At 44.0% G+C, this 14445-nt stretch overlaps 1 protein-coding gene across 2 annotated transcripts in view; it reads right to left on the bottom strand.

Annotated features, from left to right (window-relative positions):
* The window catches only part of WDFY4 (WDFY family member 4), a 184123-nt gene that overhangs the window by 102582 nt on the left and 67096 nt on the right, over nt 1–14445 (bottom strand). Inside the window, exons 23-31 of one of the 2 annotated variants that reach the window (XM_083738111.1) lie at nt 11631–11821; nt 9200–9352; nt 8918–8991; nt 7176–7337; nt 5667–5743; nt 4522–4621; nt 3657–3862; nt 2563–2732; nt 1689–1814 (exon numbers count right to left, since the gene is read on the bottom strand). In XM_083738111.1, coding sequence (XP_083594237.1) covers nt 1689–1814; nt 2563–2732; nt 3657–3862; nt 4522–4621; nt 5667–5743; nt 7176–7337; nt 8918–8991; nt 9200–9352; nt 11631–11821 — 1259 coding nt within the window. Of the gene's footprint in view, nt 1–1688; nt 1815–2562; nt 2733–3656; nt 3863–4521; nt 4622–5666; nt 5744–7175; nt 7338–8905; nt 8992–9199; nt 9353–11630; nt 11822–14445 lie in introns of both variants that reach the window. The other variant, XM_083738112.1, reaches the window with a different exon arrangement.

The raw sequence follows: 14445 nt of genomic DNA on the forward strand, positions 1-14445 counted from the left end.
TGGGGTTGCGGCACTCATCTCGCTTTATTGGCCGAGGGAGCCGGCATACAGCTTCCGGGTCATGTGGCCAGCATGACTAAGACACTTCTGGCGAACCAGAGCAGCGCACAGAAACGCCGTTTACCTTTCCGCCGGAGTGGTACCTATTTATCTACTTGCACTTTGACGTGCTTTCGAACTGCTAGGTTGGCAGGAGCAGGGACCGAGCAACAGAAGCTCACCCTGTTGTGGGGATTTGAACCGCCAACCTTCTGATCAGAAAGTCCTAGGCTCTGTGGTTTAACCCACAGTGCCACCCGCGTCCCTTGGATACAAACACAGGATTTCTCTATTAACATACCGATTCAAGAAGCCTTTAACCCAGCATGAGAAATCTCTGCTGCAGGCCTTTTTATTAATTATTATTAATATTAACATGCCACCCATCTGACTGGGTTGTCCATGCCACTCTGGGCAGCTTCCAACAAATTAAAACATCAAGCACAGCAAAACATCAAACATCTGCCCTCCAGGGTCATTTTTGCAAAGTCACATCACATGATTGACAGTCAAAGTGATCAATGGAGGGTTGGACGCTTTTTGACCTGGCCCTCTGGCCAAGATACAGTTCCCCATTCCTGCTTTAACTAACATGATGGCTTGTTGGTCATGTCCAACTTGTGGCAGGTTTCAATCACCCCGTGCCAATTTCTACTTGTTTCCATTTGAGCCAGTCATGTGTTCATGCTAGGATCAGTTTAGATCAGGGATGGGGAAACAGGTGATCCTCCGGATGTTTTTGGACCAGCTACCCCAACCAGTGCAGCAAAGTTGCTAGGATTTCATGCTCCTTGTTCTGGTGATTAAAGGAACCCCTGACCATTAGGTCCAGTCATGGCCGACTCTGGGGTTGCGGCGCTCATCTCACTTTATTGGCCGAGGGAGCCGGTGTACAGCTTCCAGGTCATGTGGCCAGCATGACTAAGCCACTTCTGGTGAACCAGAGCAGCGCACGAAAATGCTGTTTACCTTCCCGCCGGAGCTGAACCTATTTATCTACTTGCACTTTGATGTGCTTTCGAACTGCTAGGTTGGCAGGAGCAGGGACCGAGCAATGGGAGCTCACCCCGTCGCGGGGATTTGAACTGCCGACCTTCTGATCGGGAAGGCCTAGGCTCTGTGGTTTAACCCACAGCGCCACCCTGTTCTGGTGATTACTCCATAATAATAACAACTTCTGGGCGACTTCCAAAGAATATTAAAAACACAATAAAACATCAAACTGTAACCTCACTTCTTGCAGAGAGGGAACCGCCAGAAGGCCCTCGGCGCTGGACCTCAGTGTCTGGGCAGAACGATGGGGGTGGAGACGCTCCTTCAAGTATACTGGACCGAGGCCATTTAGGGCTTTAAAGGTTAGCACCAACACTTTGAATTGTGCTTGAAAACGTCCTGGGAGCCAATGTAGGTCTTTCAGGACCGGTGTAATATGGTCTCGGCGGCCACTCCAAGCCACAAGTCTAGCTGCCACATTCTGGATTAATTGTAGTTTCTGGGTCACCTTCAAAGGTAACTTCACTTTGCCTGACTTCCGAGTGCCAACCATTTGGCAGTCTTCCCCTTCCCACTGCAGCATGGGTTTTTCGCCCTCAAGCATCCCTCCAGCCTATCCAAATTCTAGCCTGCAACATTCCCAGTAAAGCGCTCACCTGTTTCACTATGGACTTCACCATCTCGAGCAGCAGAACCGCTCCCTCCGGGCACAACCCAACTCTGGCTACAGCATCTTTACAGTGGTTGTACAGCAGCCATTGTAACATCGAGTCCAAATCTGCCTGAAAGAAGGGTTTACTGTGAATCTACAGGAGGAGGACTTGCTCCCGTGTCTAAACGCGGCAGCTACATATTCCTCCACCAAACAACCAAACTGCTAAGTTTGACATACAGGGTAGTGAGTATGGAGGAAGTCTCTGATTTTAGAATAGGGATGCTTCCAAAATTCTCATTACATTCTGGAGTTTCAAATCGCCTCGTCGTGCTTCCAAATCGAAACCAGCATTCATCTTCAAGGTTTCTGAAATTGCATTGCTGTGTGCTGCTGTTTTGCTGCTGTTATTGGTTGCTTGGTTCTATTATTTTTATGTAAATTGTACTTTAATTGTGACATTTTTGAAATCCACCCTAGGACCGCTTGGAGCAAAGCAGTCTGTTAAGCACAAACACTGTGCTTCGCTCGCTTGGTCGTGGCTGTCAATTCCTCCAATTTATTCATGTCTTCTCTCCCTCTCTGCATTTCCACACTGCACATTAATTACTGCAAAAAAAACCCACCCATGATTGGCTTTATTAAGAGCCTTCTCTGTGTAGTGTTTTACTGAGAAGGGCTAGACGTATGCACATCTCACCAAAATAATCTTGATGCAACCATACGTAGAACCACAAAATTGCTTTTGTGCAGAATATTGCCAGCACACAGAGCATTGACTGATGTCCTGAAATTAGTGAGATCAACATTCTGGCATAATTATCAGCCAGGTCCGTTTTTCATCTGTTATGGAGAAATGTTATTTTTCAAGAACCTACCTTGGTTTCATCTGGTGGCTCAAACGCTGGGGTGGCCAAAAACAGTCCCGACAGAAGGAAGTAGATCTCAGGGACATGAACAAACTTGCTCAGGAAGGTTTTGAGCTCTGCAAATCCAGGCAGCAGGTATGGGTTGCACTCAGAGGTATGGGGGCAACTCTTTAAATTATCTAAATCAAAAAACAACAAGAACAACAAAAGTAACGCTCTCCTAAACCACTCAGAAATGGCAGAACATTGATCAGGCTTGATGTAACAAGAACAAGTATACCGTATTTTTTGCTCTATAAGACACTTTCCCCCCTAAAAAGTAAGGGGAAATGTCTGTGCATCTTATGGAGTGAATGTGTGGTCCCTGGAGCTGAATTGCCCAGGGGCAAAAAACAGATCATGTTTTTTGTTTTTGTTTTTTTGAAAGAGGGATGGGAGTGTTGAAACAAAGCCACTGATAGTTTGCTGATTGGGGAGAGCGATAAGGGACGCTAGAGATAAAGGAGGCTGCCTGGGAGGGGGGAAGTAAAGACAGCAAACTTGCAAAGGGGGGAAACAGGAAGACTAAAGCAATACGGAGAGAAATTAGAAGAAAAGGAGGAGCAAAAAACTGTTCCACCTAAGGAAAAGACACTAAGGCAAACAAGAGGGAAGGGAGTGTTGAAAGGAAACAGTTGATCGGTGGGATCGGGAGAGAGATAAGGGATGCTAGTGGAGGCTGCCTGGGAGATGGGAGGTAAAAGCCCATGGATCCTCAGGATTTTTACATTGGGTCACCCCAAATTCACTATCAGATCACATAGCATGTCCATGGCTACAGCCTGCACCAAAAGAATCACACACCCACTGTTTCCTGGGGCCGCAATGGTGTAAAAACGTGGTTACAAAGCACGGATCCACATGGATTCTCAGGATTTTTGCATTGGGCTACCCCAAACTCACCATCAGATCACATGTCTGTGGCCACAGCATGAACCACAAAAATCATACATCCACTGTTTCGTTCAGAATATATTTTTTCTTGTTTTATTCCTCTAAAAACTAGGTGCGTCTTATGGTCAGGTGTATCTTATGGAGCGAAAAATACAGTACTTAGGACCTACCCATCAAAATATTCAGCCCTGCTGAGCTGTTCTCAAGCCAGAGGCCAGCCATCATCCCCTCTTTAAATTTATGCAGGAGTGTGCGATTGTGGAGAAAATGGAGTAGAAACTTCACAGCTAGCACAACTGTGCTTGGGTGTACGTGGCTTTGTGTGAACATCATGAACCAGTCAGGCCCCAGAGTCTGGAACACCTCTTCTTGGATCCTGTGTGGAAAACAACCTGGTTAAAAGACGCCACCTGGAAACACAATAAGGGACGTGGGTGGCGCTGTGGGTTAAACCACAGAGCCCATAACTTGCCAATCAGAAGGTCGGCGGTTTGAATCCCCACAATGGGGTGAGCTCCCGTTGCTCGCTCCCTGCTCCTGCCCACCTAGCAGTTCAAAAGAACATCGAAGTGCAAGTAGATAAATAGGTACCGCTTCGGCGGGAAAGTAAACGGTGTTTCCGTGCGCTGCTCTGGTTTGCCAGAAGCAGCTTAGTCATGCTGGCCACATGACCCGGAAGCTCCCTCGGCCAATAAAGCAAGATGAGCGCCGCAACCCCAGTTGGTCACGACTGGACCTAATGGTCAGGGGTCCCTTTAGAGACACAATTGGTAATGTTTGATTCTTGTAAAGGGCCCTGTGCCCATGGCACTACATGGGTCATTCAGTAGGGCACTGGAAATTCAGCATAGTTACAACCTTCACAAAGTTCTCTGGCACTCCACAGGGTGAAATTCAATACCACACTATTACATTCATTCCGTCAGGACCAGTGACAGACCTTGGCATCTCGAATTTTAGTAGCACCCCGTGTGACACCAACATCTGGTGCCCTGCCCCACCTCTCACCTTCCTCTGCCCCATAATCCTACTTACTCAGAGGAAAAATAAAGTTGATCGGAACACATCATATCTAGCAGCGTTCTCAGCAGCTGGTTTCGTAGCCAAATCATTTTTCCAGATGTTTGGCCTAAGCCTAAAAATCAGAAGACAGAAAACAGATGTGCATGAAGTTCGGAACAACCTGGTTTAATCTTATTTGTCCCCCCGGTGAGGTGAAAGCGAATTAGTTCCTAAAGGTTTGCAATAGCCGAGAACTAAAAATGAATATGAGAATTGTTTTATTTCTAAAAGAGCCACACTCTAAGGCAGCAATAGCCAACATAGTGCTCTCCAGATGCTGCCAGCCTTTCCATCCCTTCTGTGCCCCTAGTGTGAATCTAACACACTCATCCAGTCCACTCATCCCTGCTGTAGTAGCCTTGGCAACAGCCAAGCTGCATCACTGCAGCTGTGGAAATCACTATTTATTCGCGTAAATGGAACATCTTGAATATTCAACACAGTGCCAGTCCTTACCATCTTCTTCTTCTTTTTTTAAATGAATTTTATTAGTATTTTCCACACAATAACAACACAAAAGATATCAAAAAATAACAATACACAACACACAAAAATCAACATTCGAAAACTAAAAAATCCTAACAAAAACAAAACAAAAAACAAATCCATATCTTACAAGTTAATATTATAAACACTAAAACAACAACAACAAGACATTGACTTCCACCAATCCCACAGCACCTCCTTTAACTCTCATTGTGTTCTTCCTGTTTTCCTGTTTTCTTTATCATCTCTATCCTAACATCTAGATATAAATCCTTCTTTCATATCCTTTCACTTCACAAGGTTCTTCCAGACTCAGCCAGATTTCTGCCCTCGAACATTGACTTTTGAGGTATTCATTTAGGCACTCCCATTCTTTTTTTACTTCACTTTTTGGTTTTTGTCTTATTACGTCTGTCAATTTGGCTAATTCTAAGTATTCTGAGAGCTTACATAGCCACTCTCCCCTAGTGGGTAACTGATTCCCTTTCCAGTACTTAGCCACCGGGATTCATATCGTCATTTAAAATTCCTAAAAGAAATGCCTCTGGCCTTTTACTATATGATATTCTTAATATTTTCTTTATTTCATTGTGGACCATGCTCCAAAATTTCCCAATTTCGGCAGTCCTTACCATCTTCATAGTCCGGGCAGGTATGGCTTTCATCCACAGAGGAAGGGTATAAAGTGTAGACCAAGAACAAGCCGATCCTTTAAAAAAAGGGGGGGAAACAGTCGATTGTTAGTAGTGTTACCAGTTCTGCACGACAACACTTCACATCTTTCTTAGTGTGAGCTCAGAACACTGTTCTAATTGACTAAAAAATGTGATAAGTTGTTGTTATGTACTGAGTTGAATAGGATCCAAAATGAAGCAGTCTGATTGGTCCTAGAACAATAGGATTCAGAATGCAGCAGTCTGATTGGTCCTAGAACAATGCAGCAGTATGCTTGGTCTGCAGGAGCCACCCAATCCAGCTCCAGATGGAAGTGAATCCACAACCTGATTGGCCTACAGGAGAATTCCGGAATTAGCCAATCACGTGCAGCCCATTGTGTAAATAATGTATATAAAGCAGATACCTTGGGGGGAACATTCATTCTTCCTCACCACTATGAGCTGAACAAAGAGCATGAAATCCACTCTCGACTCCGAGCATATTTAAGTTGTTCACCACAGAATTTTTTAATATGACACCTATTTAATTCCTAATTAATTTGTGTTTCTTAGTTTCTGAAAAGTCACAGAACTTTTCCCTAGGATATTGGGTGAAGATGCTCTCTGCCTTTCCTTGCTGTATTGCAAGTCACTAGGAAGATGGAGGTATTGATCGGCTCCCCTCAGCACAATGGGTGAACTGGAGAAGCGTTCATAACCCATCCCTCCAAAAAAAAACTAAAAAAAAAACTGGTAAAAGACCTGAAAGGGGGTGTGTGTGCAAAGTTTAGGGTGATGTGTTTGTCTCGGTTCTACTTCCTATGGTCATAGCTGTCAAGTGTCCCTTATTTGAAGGGACAGTCCCTTTTTCCAGCGACATGTCCCACTGCTGTCCCTTATTGATGGATGTCCCTTAAATGTCCCTTAAATGATGTCCCTTAAATTTCAAAGGAAGCAGCTCCTCTCCTTCCCTCCCTGCCGGCCAGGGAGGAGGGAGGCTCCAACCGTGTTGCTTGGCTGTGTTGCTCACCCAATAAGAAGTCTAAGAACGACTGGGGGGGTGGAGCTTGCATGCCTTATGTGTGGCTAGTTAATGCAAGCTGAGGGGGGTTTTGAATGCTGGACGCCATTTTGTTGCACGTGCTGCTGCAAACTTTGCAGTGCAAAGCCAGGCCGGGGAGCCATCTTAAGTTGAGGCTGCATAGGCCTTGTGGTGCATGTGATTCAGATTCTATTCAGTTGAACCTCTGGTTACAAAGTTGGTTGGACAGTGTTCTCGAAGCTACCAGCATGAGTTTGACCAGACTGCAGGAGGACAGGAAGACTGGAATGCCTGGAACAGGTGAGGCTGCAAGTCCCTTATTTTGGCTGCTGGTCCCTTATTTTCAAGGCTGCTGGTCCCTTATTTTCGAATCTGTAAGTTGACAGCTATGCCTATGGTTGCTTCCTGCCCCGACACACTTTGGGAAAGATGAATGATAATACCAATCAATATCTTTGATGCTGAAATGGCTGCGCAGCAGATGCGACAGTACGGTACAGATCCTGCCGATGCGAGAGCGTGTAATCTCAGGGTCACTGAAGAGAATAAAAAGCCTGGGTACCATCTGCACCCGGTGAGTAAGTTGCACATCCCAGCTTCCTTTTCTGTAACAGACAAAAGGATCACTAGCAACCTTTCTTGGAAGATGATGAAAACAACCAAATCTGCATTTCTCCTATACAATTGCTCTACTTCTGAACCTTTGACTTCTGATGTTGCCTTGGCAACCCGTCAAAAGACTGACGGGGAAATCAAATAGTTTTCAGTGTCAGCCAGGGGGATAAATTGTTGTCATAGTTTCACCTCTTGCTCTTTACCTCCTCCCCTCACGCCCATAACTCTTCTTTGATATTTGCCCTGACTTAGAGAGTTCAAATCAAACAAAAGTATTGATTTCTGGAGCTGTACGTGGGTGGAAATAAATGCTTTTCTTAGAAAAGTCAGTAGAAAACATTATCAGGATCCTGGAAGACCTTTTAATGAGAAGGAAATAGAATTCACAGGTCTCCAATATGTTTTAAAATTACAAAAGAAGAGTGTGTGCTTGAGATTTCTTGGCAGTTGTAAGGCATACCTGATATCTGTTAAATGTTCCTGAATAAGTCTCTTAAGAACATATCCCACGGGGTCTGTTTAAGTGTCAAGCTACAAATTATAGTAAACATGCATTTTAAAAAAGCACTCTTAAGGTTCCGGTTATGTTCTGAAGTAACAATAGCCACATGACTCCTTTATCTCTATTCATGAACAAAATAAGATCAGCGTCCCCACCTGCTATTTGCCTTTGACTGTATCCTTGGAAGTAAACAGCACTTTTGGGGACAAATAGCAACAATTGGAGAGTAATTTCCAGTGAGAAACCAGCATGGGACCATGTTTCACACTGGGACTTCACCCAGCTGCTTTTCTTTCAAACTAAAAACTGTTTGAATTTCATATAATAATAATAATATAATAATAATAATTTATTATTTATACCCCGCCCATCTGGCTGGGCTTCCCCAGCCACTCTGGGTGGCTTCCAAAAATAATAATAAAAAAAATACTGTAATACATCAAACATTAAAGGCTTCCCTAAAAAGGGCTGCCTTCAGATGTCTTCTAAAAGTCTGGTAGTTGTTGTTCTCTTTGACATCTGGTGGGAGGGCGTTCCACAGAGAGGGCGCCACTACCGAGAAGGCCCTCTGCCTGGTTCCCTGTAGCTTTGCTTTTCGTAATAAGGAACCGCCAGAAGGCCCTCGGTGCTGGACCTCAGTGTCCGGGTAGAATGATGGGGGTGGAGACGCTCCTTCAGATATACTCGACCAAGGCCATTTAGGGTTTTAAAGGTCAGCACCAACACTTTGAATTGTGCTCAGAAACATACTGGGAGCCAATGTAATGTAGCATTCTTTGTAAGATTCCTAGCAAGTAGCATGGGCTCCCTTGGGAGTTGATCAGTGGTCAGTTGGTGGATTGCAGTCTGACCCTGTTCTAAAAGCTGAGCATAAGGAGAATTTCAGGCCTGCCCCCTTTGCTCCATGAACAGCTGAGCAAAACTGAATGGAGGAAATATGCATGACTGGATGTTTGCGATTGCTGAATTCAAACAAATGTTGTGGCCGCACCTTCATCCCACAAAATGTGTTGCATGTGTTTAGCCCCCGATTCCAGGCTCCATGAACATGCTGACCAGCCCACATACCTTGAAGTTTGTAGGATTTCTGTTAGGTGTTCAAAGAGAGAAATCTCCATATTTTCAGGGCCACGGCACCAAAGCTGAAAGCCAAAAGGAACAGCACTCAGAACTTTGAGTGGCTTGTGTTCTGTTCGTTAGGTAAACTTTGCATGCTGACCAAAATGGTGCAACCTTGGACACAGGTCAGCAGCCTCACTCAATGAGGCTTATACCGAATGAGATTTCTTTCTTTAGAGGGGGGAAGCCCGCCCCCCCAAAAAAAGTATGAAAGAGATTTGGCATCTTTACCTCAAAGCAGCAAACAATATGCTGGAAGGCCTCCAAGTTCTTGATAGTGGGGGCGTCCTGGCTGATCTCTTCAATGCCCGCAATGGCAAAGACGAGTTGCAGAATTCTGCTGTTTAACAAATGGATCTTTCTTTTCAGCAAGTATGCCAGGAGCTGCGTATGGATGGAGGAGGAATTCAGTTTGGTTCACATTTTTAATGCAGACCTACCTCATTCACACTTCCTGAAACAATATATGAATTTTGCAATGCAGTTCTCAACCCCCCCCACCCAAAATGTAGACCAAAAATGCTTAGATTAGGAGAAAATGCATATAAAAATGCAGTACACTAGGAAGAACTGATAGCAAAAACATATATATTAGGAAAAATTACATCCACAAATAGGTATATCGGGGGGAATGTGCACTAAAATGTCAACAATTTTTTGTGAGAGCTTTATTTTTAAAAATTGCAAATTGATGTGCAAATGGGACAAACTTATGATTGGGAAAATGGGAAACAGAAATATTGAAGTTGACAAATTTGTCTACTCCTAGACAAATAGACAAATTTGTCTATTCCTAGACAAATAGACAAATTTGTCTAGGTAAAAGGTAAAGGTACCCCTGCCCGTACGGGCCAGTCTTGACAGACTCTGGGGTTGTGCGCCCATCTCACTTAAGAGGCCAGGGGCCAGCGCTGTCCAGAGACACTTCCGGGTCACGTGGCCAGCGTGACATCGCTGCTCTGGCGAGCCAGAGCCGCACACAGAAACTCCGTTTACCTTCCCGCTGGTAAGCGGTCCCTATTTATCTACTTGCACCCGGAGGTGCTTTCGAACTGCTAGGTTGGCAGGCGCTGGGACCGAGCAGCGGGAGCGCACCCCGCCGCAGGGATTCGAACCACCGACCTTTCGATCGGCAAGTCCTAGGCGCTGAGGCTTTAACCCACAGCGCCACCTGCGTCCCAGACAAATAGACAAATTTGTCTACTCCTAGACAAATAGGGGGTTGTTCATTCAGGAACCCCTGAAGTATGACAGAGGGCAGACACTTCTCCCCACAAACATTACTAAATGAACCAGCGAAAGCTGGTTCCACATTATTGCATCCTACAGATATCTAACACACTCCAGTTATGTCTTTTATTTTAATCCCACTGAATCACAAAGGCTCAAGGTTGTTGAGACACCTCCCTGTCTCCCTATTTGGCTACAACTTTTTATCCAATTAGAATTGATCCAGGATGACTTAAGTTTAGTAAGCCCTCTATCAATGCAAATAAGCAGACCTAAAAATGTTGATGCGTATTCCAGAGCACCCATTTCTGTGATAAAATATGGCTTGACTTTCTCCATATTTGCACTGAATGGACTCAGAAATCTGTCAATCCATTTTGCCAACACTCAGAAGAGGAAACGCTCTTCAAAACCCACCACCATGGTGCAGGCAGAGCTCAGAAAGAGGGAGCCACCTCTCACAGGAATGGACAAAGCTGTCTAACTGGCACAGCCTGGTTTTTGAAGAGAGTGGGTGTAGTAAGAAAACCCCCCCCCCTGCAAGTGTATCTTCCTCCACTGAAGAACAGAAGTAATTCTGAAAATTCAAAATCATCAGTACTGAATTGGATTGTGCAATTATAGAATGCTACTTTCGTCTATCTGTTGGAGAAAGAGTGCAGTGAAGATCTATTAGGAATTGTAGGTGCTGATATTCCAAAGGAGCAGGAAAGACTTTTTATGTATGGAACAACACCTGCCTGGGTGGAAAGAAGAGCAGAGAGGAATGGCAAACCAAGCTGACGGACTACGCCGAAATGGCAAAGCTGACTGGAAAAATCAGAAACCAGGAGGACAAAAACTTTATAAAAGAATGGGGAAAATTTATCAGTTATTTATGGATATATCTTTATGGATATATCAGTTATTTATGGATATATATTTGGATCCTTATAACTTTGCATTTGTAAAACCAAATAAAAATGATTTCCAAATAAACGAATAAGAAAATCCAATTTTTAAAAACAATTACAGCACAGCATTCAATCAATTCATTCATATACAGTGGTACCTCGGGTTAAGTACTTAATTCGTTCCGGAGGTCTGTTCTTAACCTGAAACTGTTCTTAACTTGAAGCACCACTTAAGTTAATGGGGCCTCCCGCTGTCGCCACACCGCCGGAGCACAATTTCTGTTCTCATCCTGAAGCAAAGTTCTTAAACCGAGGTACTATTTCTGGGTTAGCGGAGTCTGTAACCTGAAGCGTCTGTAACCTGAAGTGTATGTAACCCAAGGTACCACTGTAATTATAATCTACGAATGTTGATCTTTTGAGTGAGGTTTGGCGAAATCTATCTCAAGGCAGTTGGCTTCAAATGTCTTTGTGGGGAAAACACCACGTGAGGGATAAGGAAGACCACTGTTGCTGTGGAAAAGGAATTAACATTTCACCTGGTACCCGCCAATCTGTCTCATTAGATTTTCGCTCATTGCACTGCTGCAGAGAACAGAGTGCAAGACTTTGACGGCAGCATACACAGTGTGGTCATCGTGGGCCATGGCAAGGAGACCCAACATAATCGCAGGGCCTCCTATGTAGTTCAGACTGACAGCTGCTGGGCAGGACTGGAAAACCCGGGTCCCTGTAAGGAAGGCGAGAATAAAGTGAGGAGGCATTTACCTTAACAACCCCTCCCCTAGAAGAACCGTCACATGATTGATAGCAAGTGAGATTGGAAAATAAACAGTGTGGAAATAAAAATATTAACTAAAGGCTTTGTTTTGAGGAAGATTTGGAAAGGAAACGAAAGGCTTTTGGGTGACGCAGTCACTAATCGGGATCTGCCATTATGAGACAGACTTGGTTGCGAGATTTACAGTCAAAGGAGGAGGCGAGCCACTGTTCTGTTATCAGGTTTGGATTGTACATCTGATTTGGCAAAAACTCCCCTGGAAAGGCTGATTTATGGAGCAACTGGTCTGGGAAAATTAATGAGCAGGTGCTTAGACTTTATTTCATTGGAACTGTTGAAATGGCACCTGCCGCTCGAATAGGATTTTTGGATCAGCGTGAAAGTCCACACAGAAACATAATAATGTTTGCTTCAACTCGCCTGTGGAAACAACTCAGAGGCTATTAAGAAGAAAAACGATAACAACAAGAAGATTGGAAGATGGGACTTGTGAACATTAAAGCAGCAGAAATATGAGATGACTGGATCCTTACTGAACTCGAAGCGTGGGTATCCCCAACAAAAATTTAAAAAATTCGGCAAAATATTTGGATTTTATGATACGTATTGGTATAATTCAGATTAACTAATGTGATATGATTGGATTGTTAAATGAAAAACTTAATATTTTTTTTTAAAAAAAAAGAGAATAAAGTGAGGAGGCAAACTCGCTATAGTCCCATTCAGAAAAAAATCAAAAACACAGAAAGCAACAAGGAGAGAGAAAAGAGATTGGAAAGCCCAACAGCAGAATCAGGTTTCTTTATTACATATAATTGTGCATCTTTCTAGCAATGTAGTTACAGGAAGGAAACAGGTTAAAGGGGCCCTCAATTTCTCTCACTGCCAACAAAAACTAATAAATGAATAGAAAGAGAATGTTCCCACATGACACTAACACAAAATCTTTGCACATACATTATGTAAAAGAATTAAAGTTTAACACACCCACCCCTTCTTTTCTCCCGCAACCTCAGACAGTGGTACCTTGGTTTACAACCATAATCCGCTCCGGAGGTCCGGTTGTAAACCAAAACAGGTTGTAACCCAAGGCGTTCTTTCACCAATGGGGCCTCCCCCCCCCCACAAAAAAATTGGTTGTAATCCCCAAAAAATGGATTGTAATCCAAAAAAAGGGACACGCACTTCCGGGTTTGACATTGTTGTAACCCAAAACAGTTGTAATCCAAAGCGATTGCAAACCAAGGTACCACTGTACTGTTCATAACATTAGTGGCTCACATCAAATGTAACTCATCTGTAGAAAACGGATCTATGAAATGAAAGCAGAGACACTGTATGTGCTTTTGCTACCCAAGAAAAGCTTATTAAAAAAACAAAATTTTAATCAAAACAAAAAAAATTCCTTCCAGTAGCACCTTAAAGACCAACTAAGTTAGTTCTTGGTATGAGCTTTCGTGTGCATGCACACTTCTTCAGATACCACAATTTTCAGATACCAAAATTTTAATAAATGCCAAAGGTAGAACAATTGAGGAAGGGAAATATTCAACTAAGTTTTACTCGAACTAGGTCTACTGAAATCAATGAACATGACCAAATTCATTTCAATAGGTCTACGCTGAGTAAAACCCAGCAGAACATCCGCAACTAAGTCTACCACTGGGTCCAGAGAGAGAGAGAGAGAGAGAGAGAGAGAGGGAGAGGGAGAGGAAGAGAGAGAGAGATTTTGCAAAAAGTACCAGACAGCACAGCTCAGTTCCCTCTATCAAAATGTTCATTGGTTTTATTGAGTGCTTATGAGTGCTTTGGGAAATTACAAATGCTGCAATAGCCTATGAAACATTGTCCTAGCTACAAAAAAAGCCATTTTTCTTGAGTGATCTGCACAGGGTGATAAGGGGAAGTGTTAGGTGACCAGGACTTGCAGCTTTCGACTGTCAGGGACAGGCAGGTGCCCCCAAAGAGTGGGCGTGGGTATGAGGGGCATGGGTCTGCTGTCACAGTTTGCCTAGACAGCTAGAGAGCCCGTGTGGTGTAGTGGGTAAGAGCGATAGACTCGTAATCTGGGGAACCGGGTTCGCATCTCCACTCTTCCACATGAAGCTGCTGGGTGACCTTGAGCCAGTCACACTTCTTTGAAGTCTCTCAGCCCCACTCACTTCACAGAGTGTTTGTTGTGGGGAGGAAGGGAAAGGAGATTGTTAGCCGTTTTGAGACTCCTGAAGGGGAGTGAAAGGCGGGATATCAAATCCAAACTCTTCTTCTTCTTCTTCTAGTTAGCGGGAAGTGTTATTTCATATTGCTTGCACATTAGGAGATGATGTAGCTGAGAGCTTCATCACTAAAGAATTAAATTCCAGTCACTTGTCCCCATTGGTCCAGGGGTGGTTGGGGTATCGGCCAATCCTGTGTGTCCTGCCCACAGAATTGGTACAGCCAAGAAATGTTTTTGACCAAACTGCGGGAGGCAGTGGAAGACAGGAATACCTGGCATGCTCTGGTCCATGGGGTCACGAAGAATCGGACACGACTAAACAAGAAATATTTGTGTGCTAATTCAGTGGGAAAGA

The sequence above is a fragment of the Podarcis gaigeae genome (assembly GCF_964106915.1).
Source record: "Podarcis gaigeae genome assembly, chromosome: 5".
Taxonomy (NCBI): domain Eukaryota; kingdom Metazoa; phylum Chordata; class Lepidosauria; order Squamata; family Lacertidae; genus Podarcis; species Podarcis gaigeae.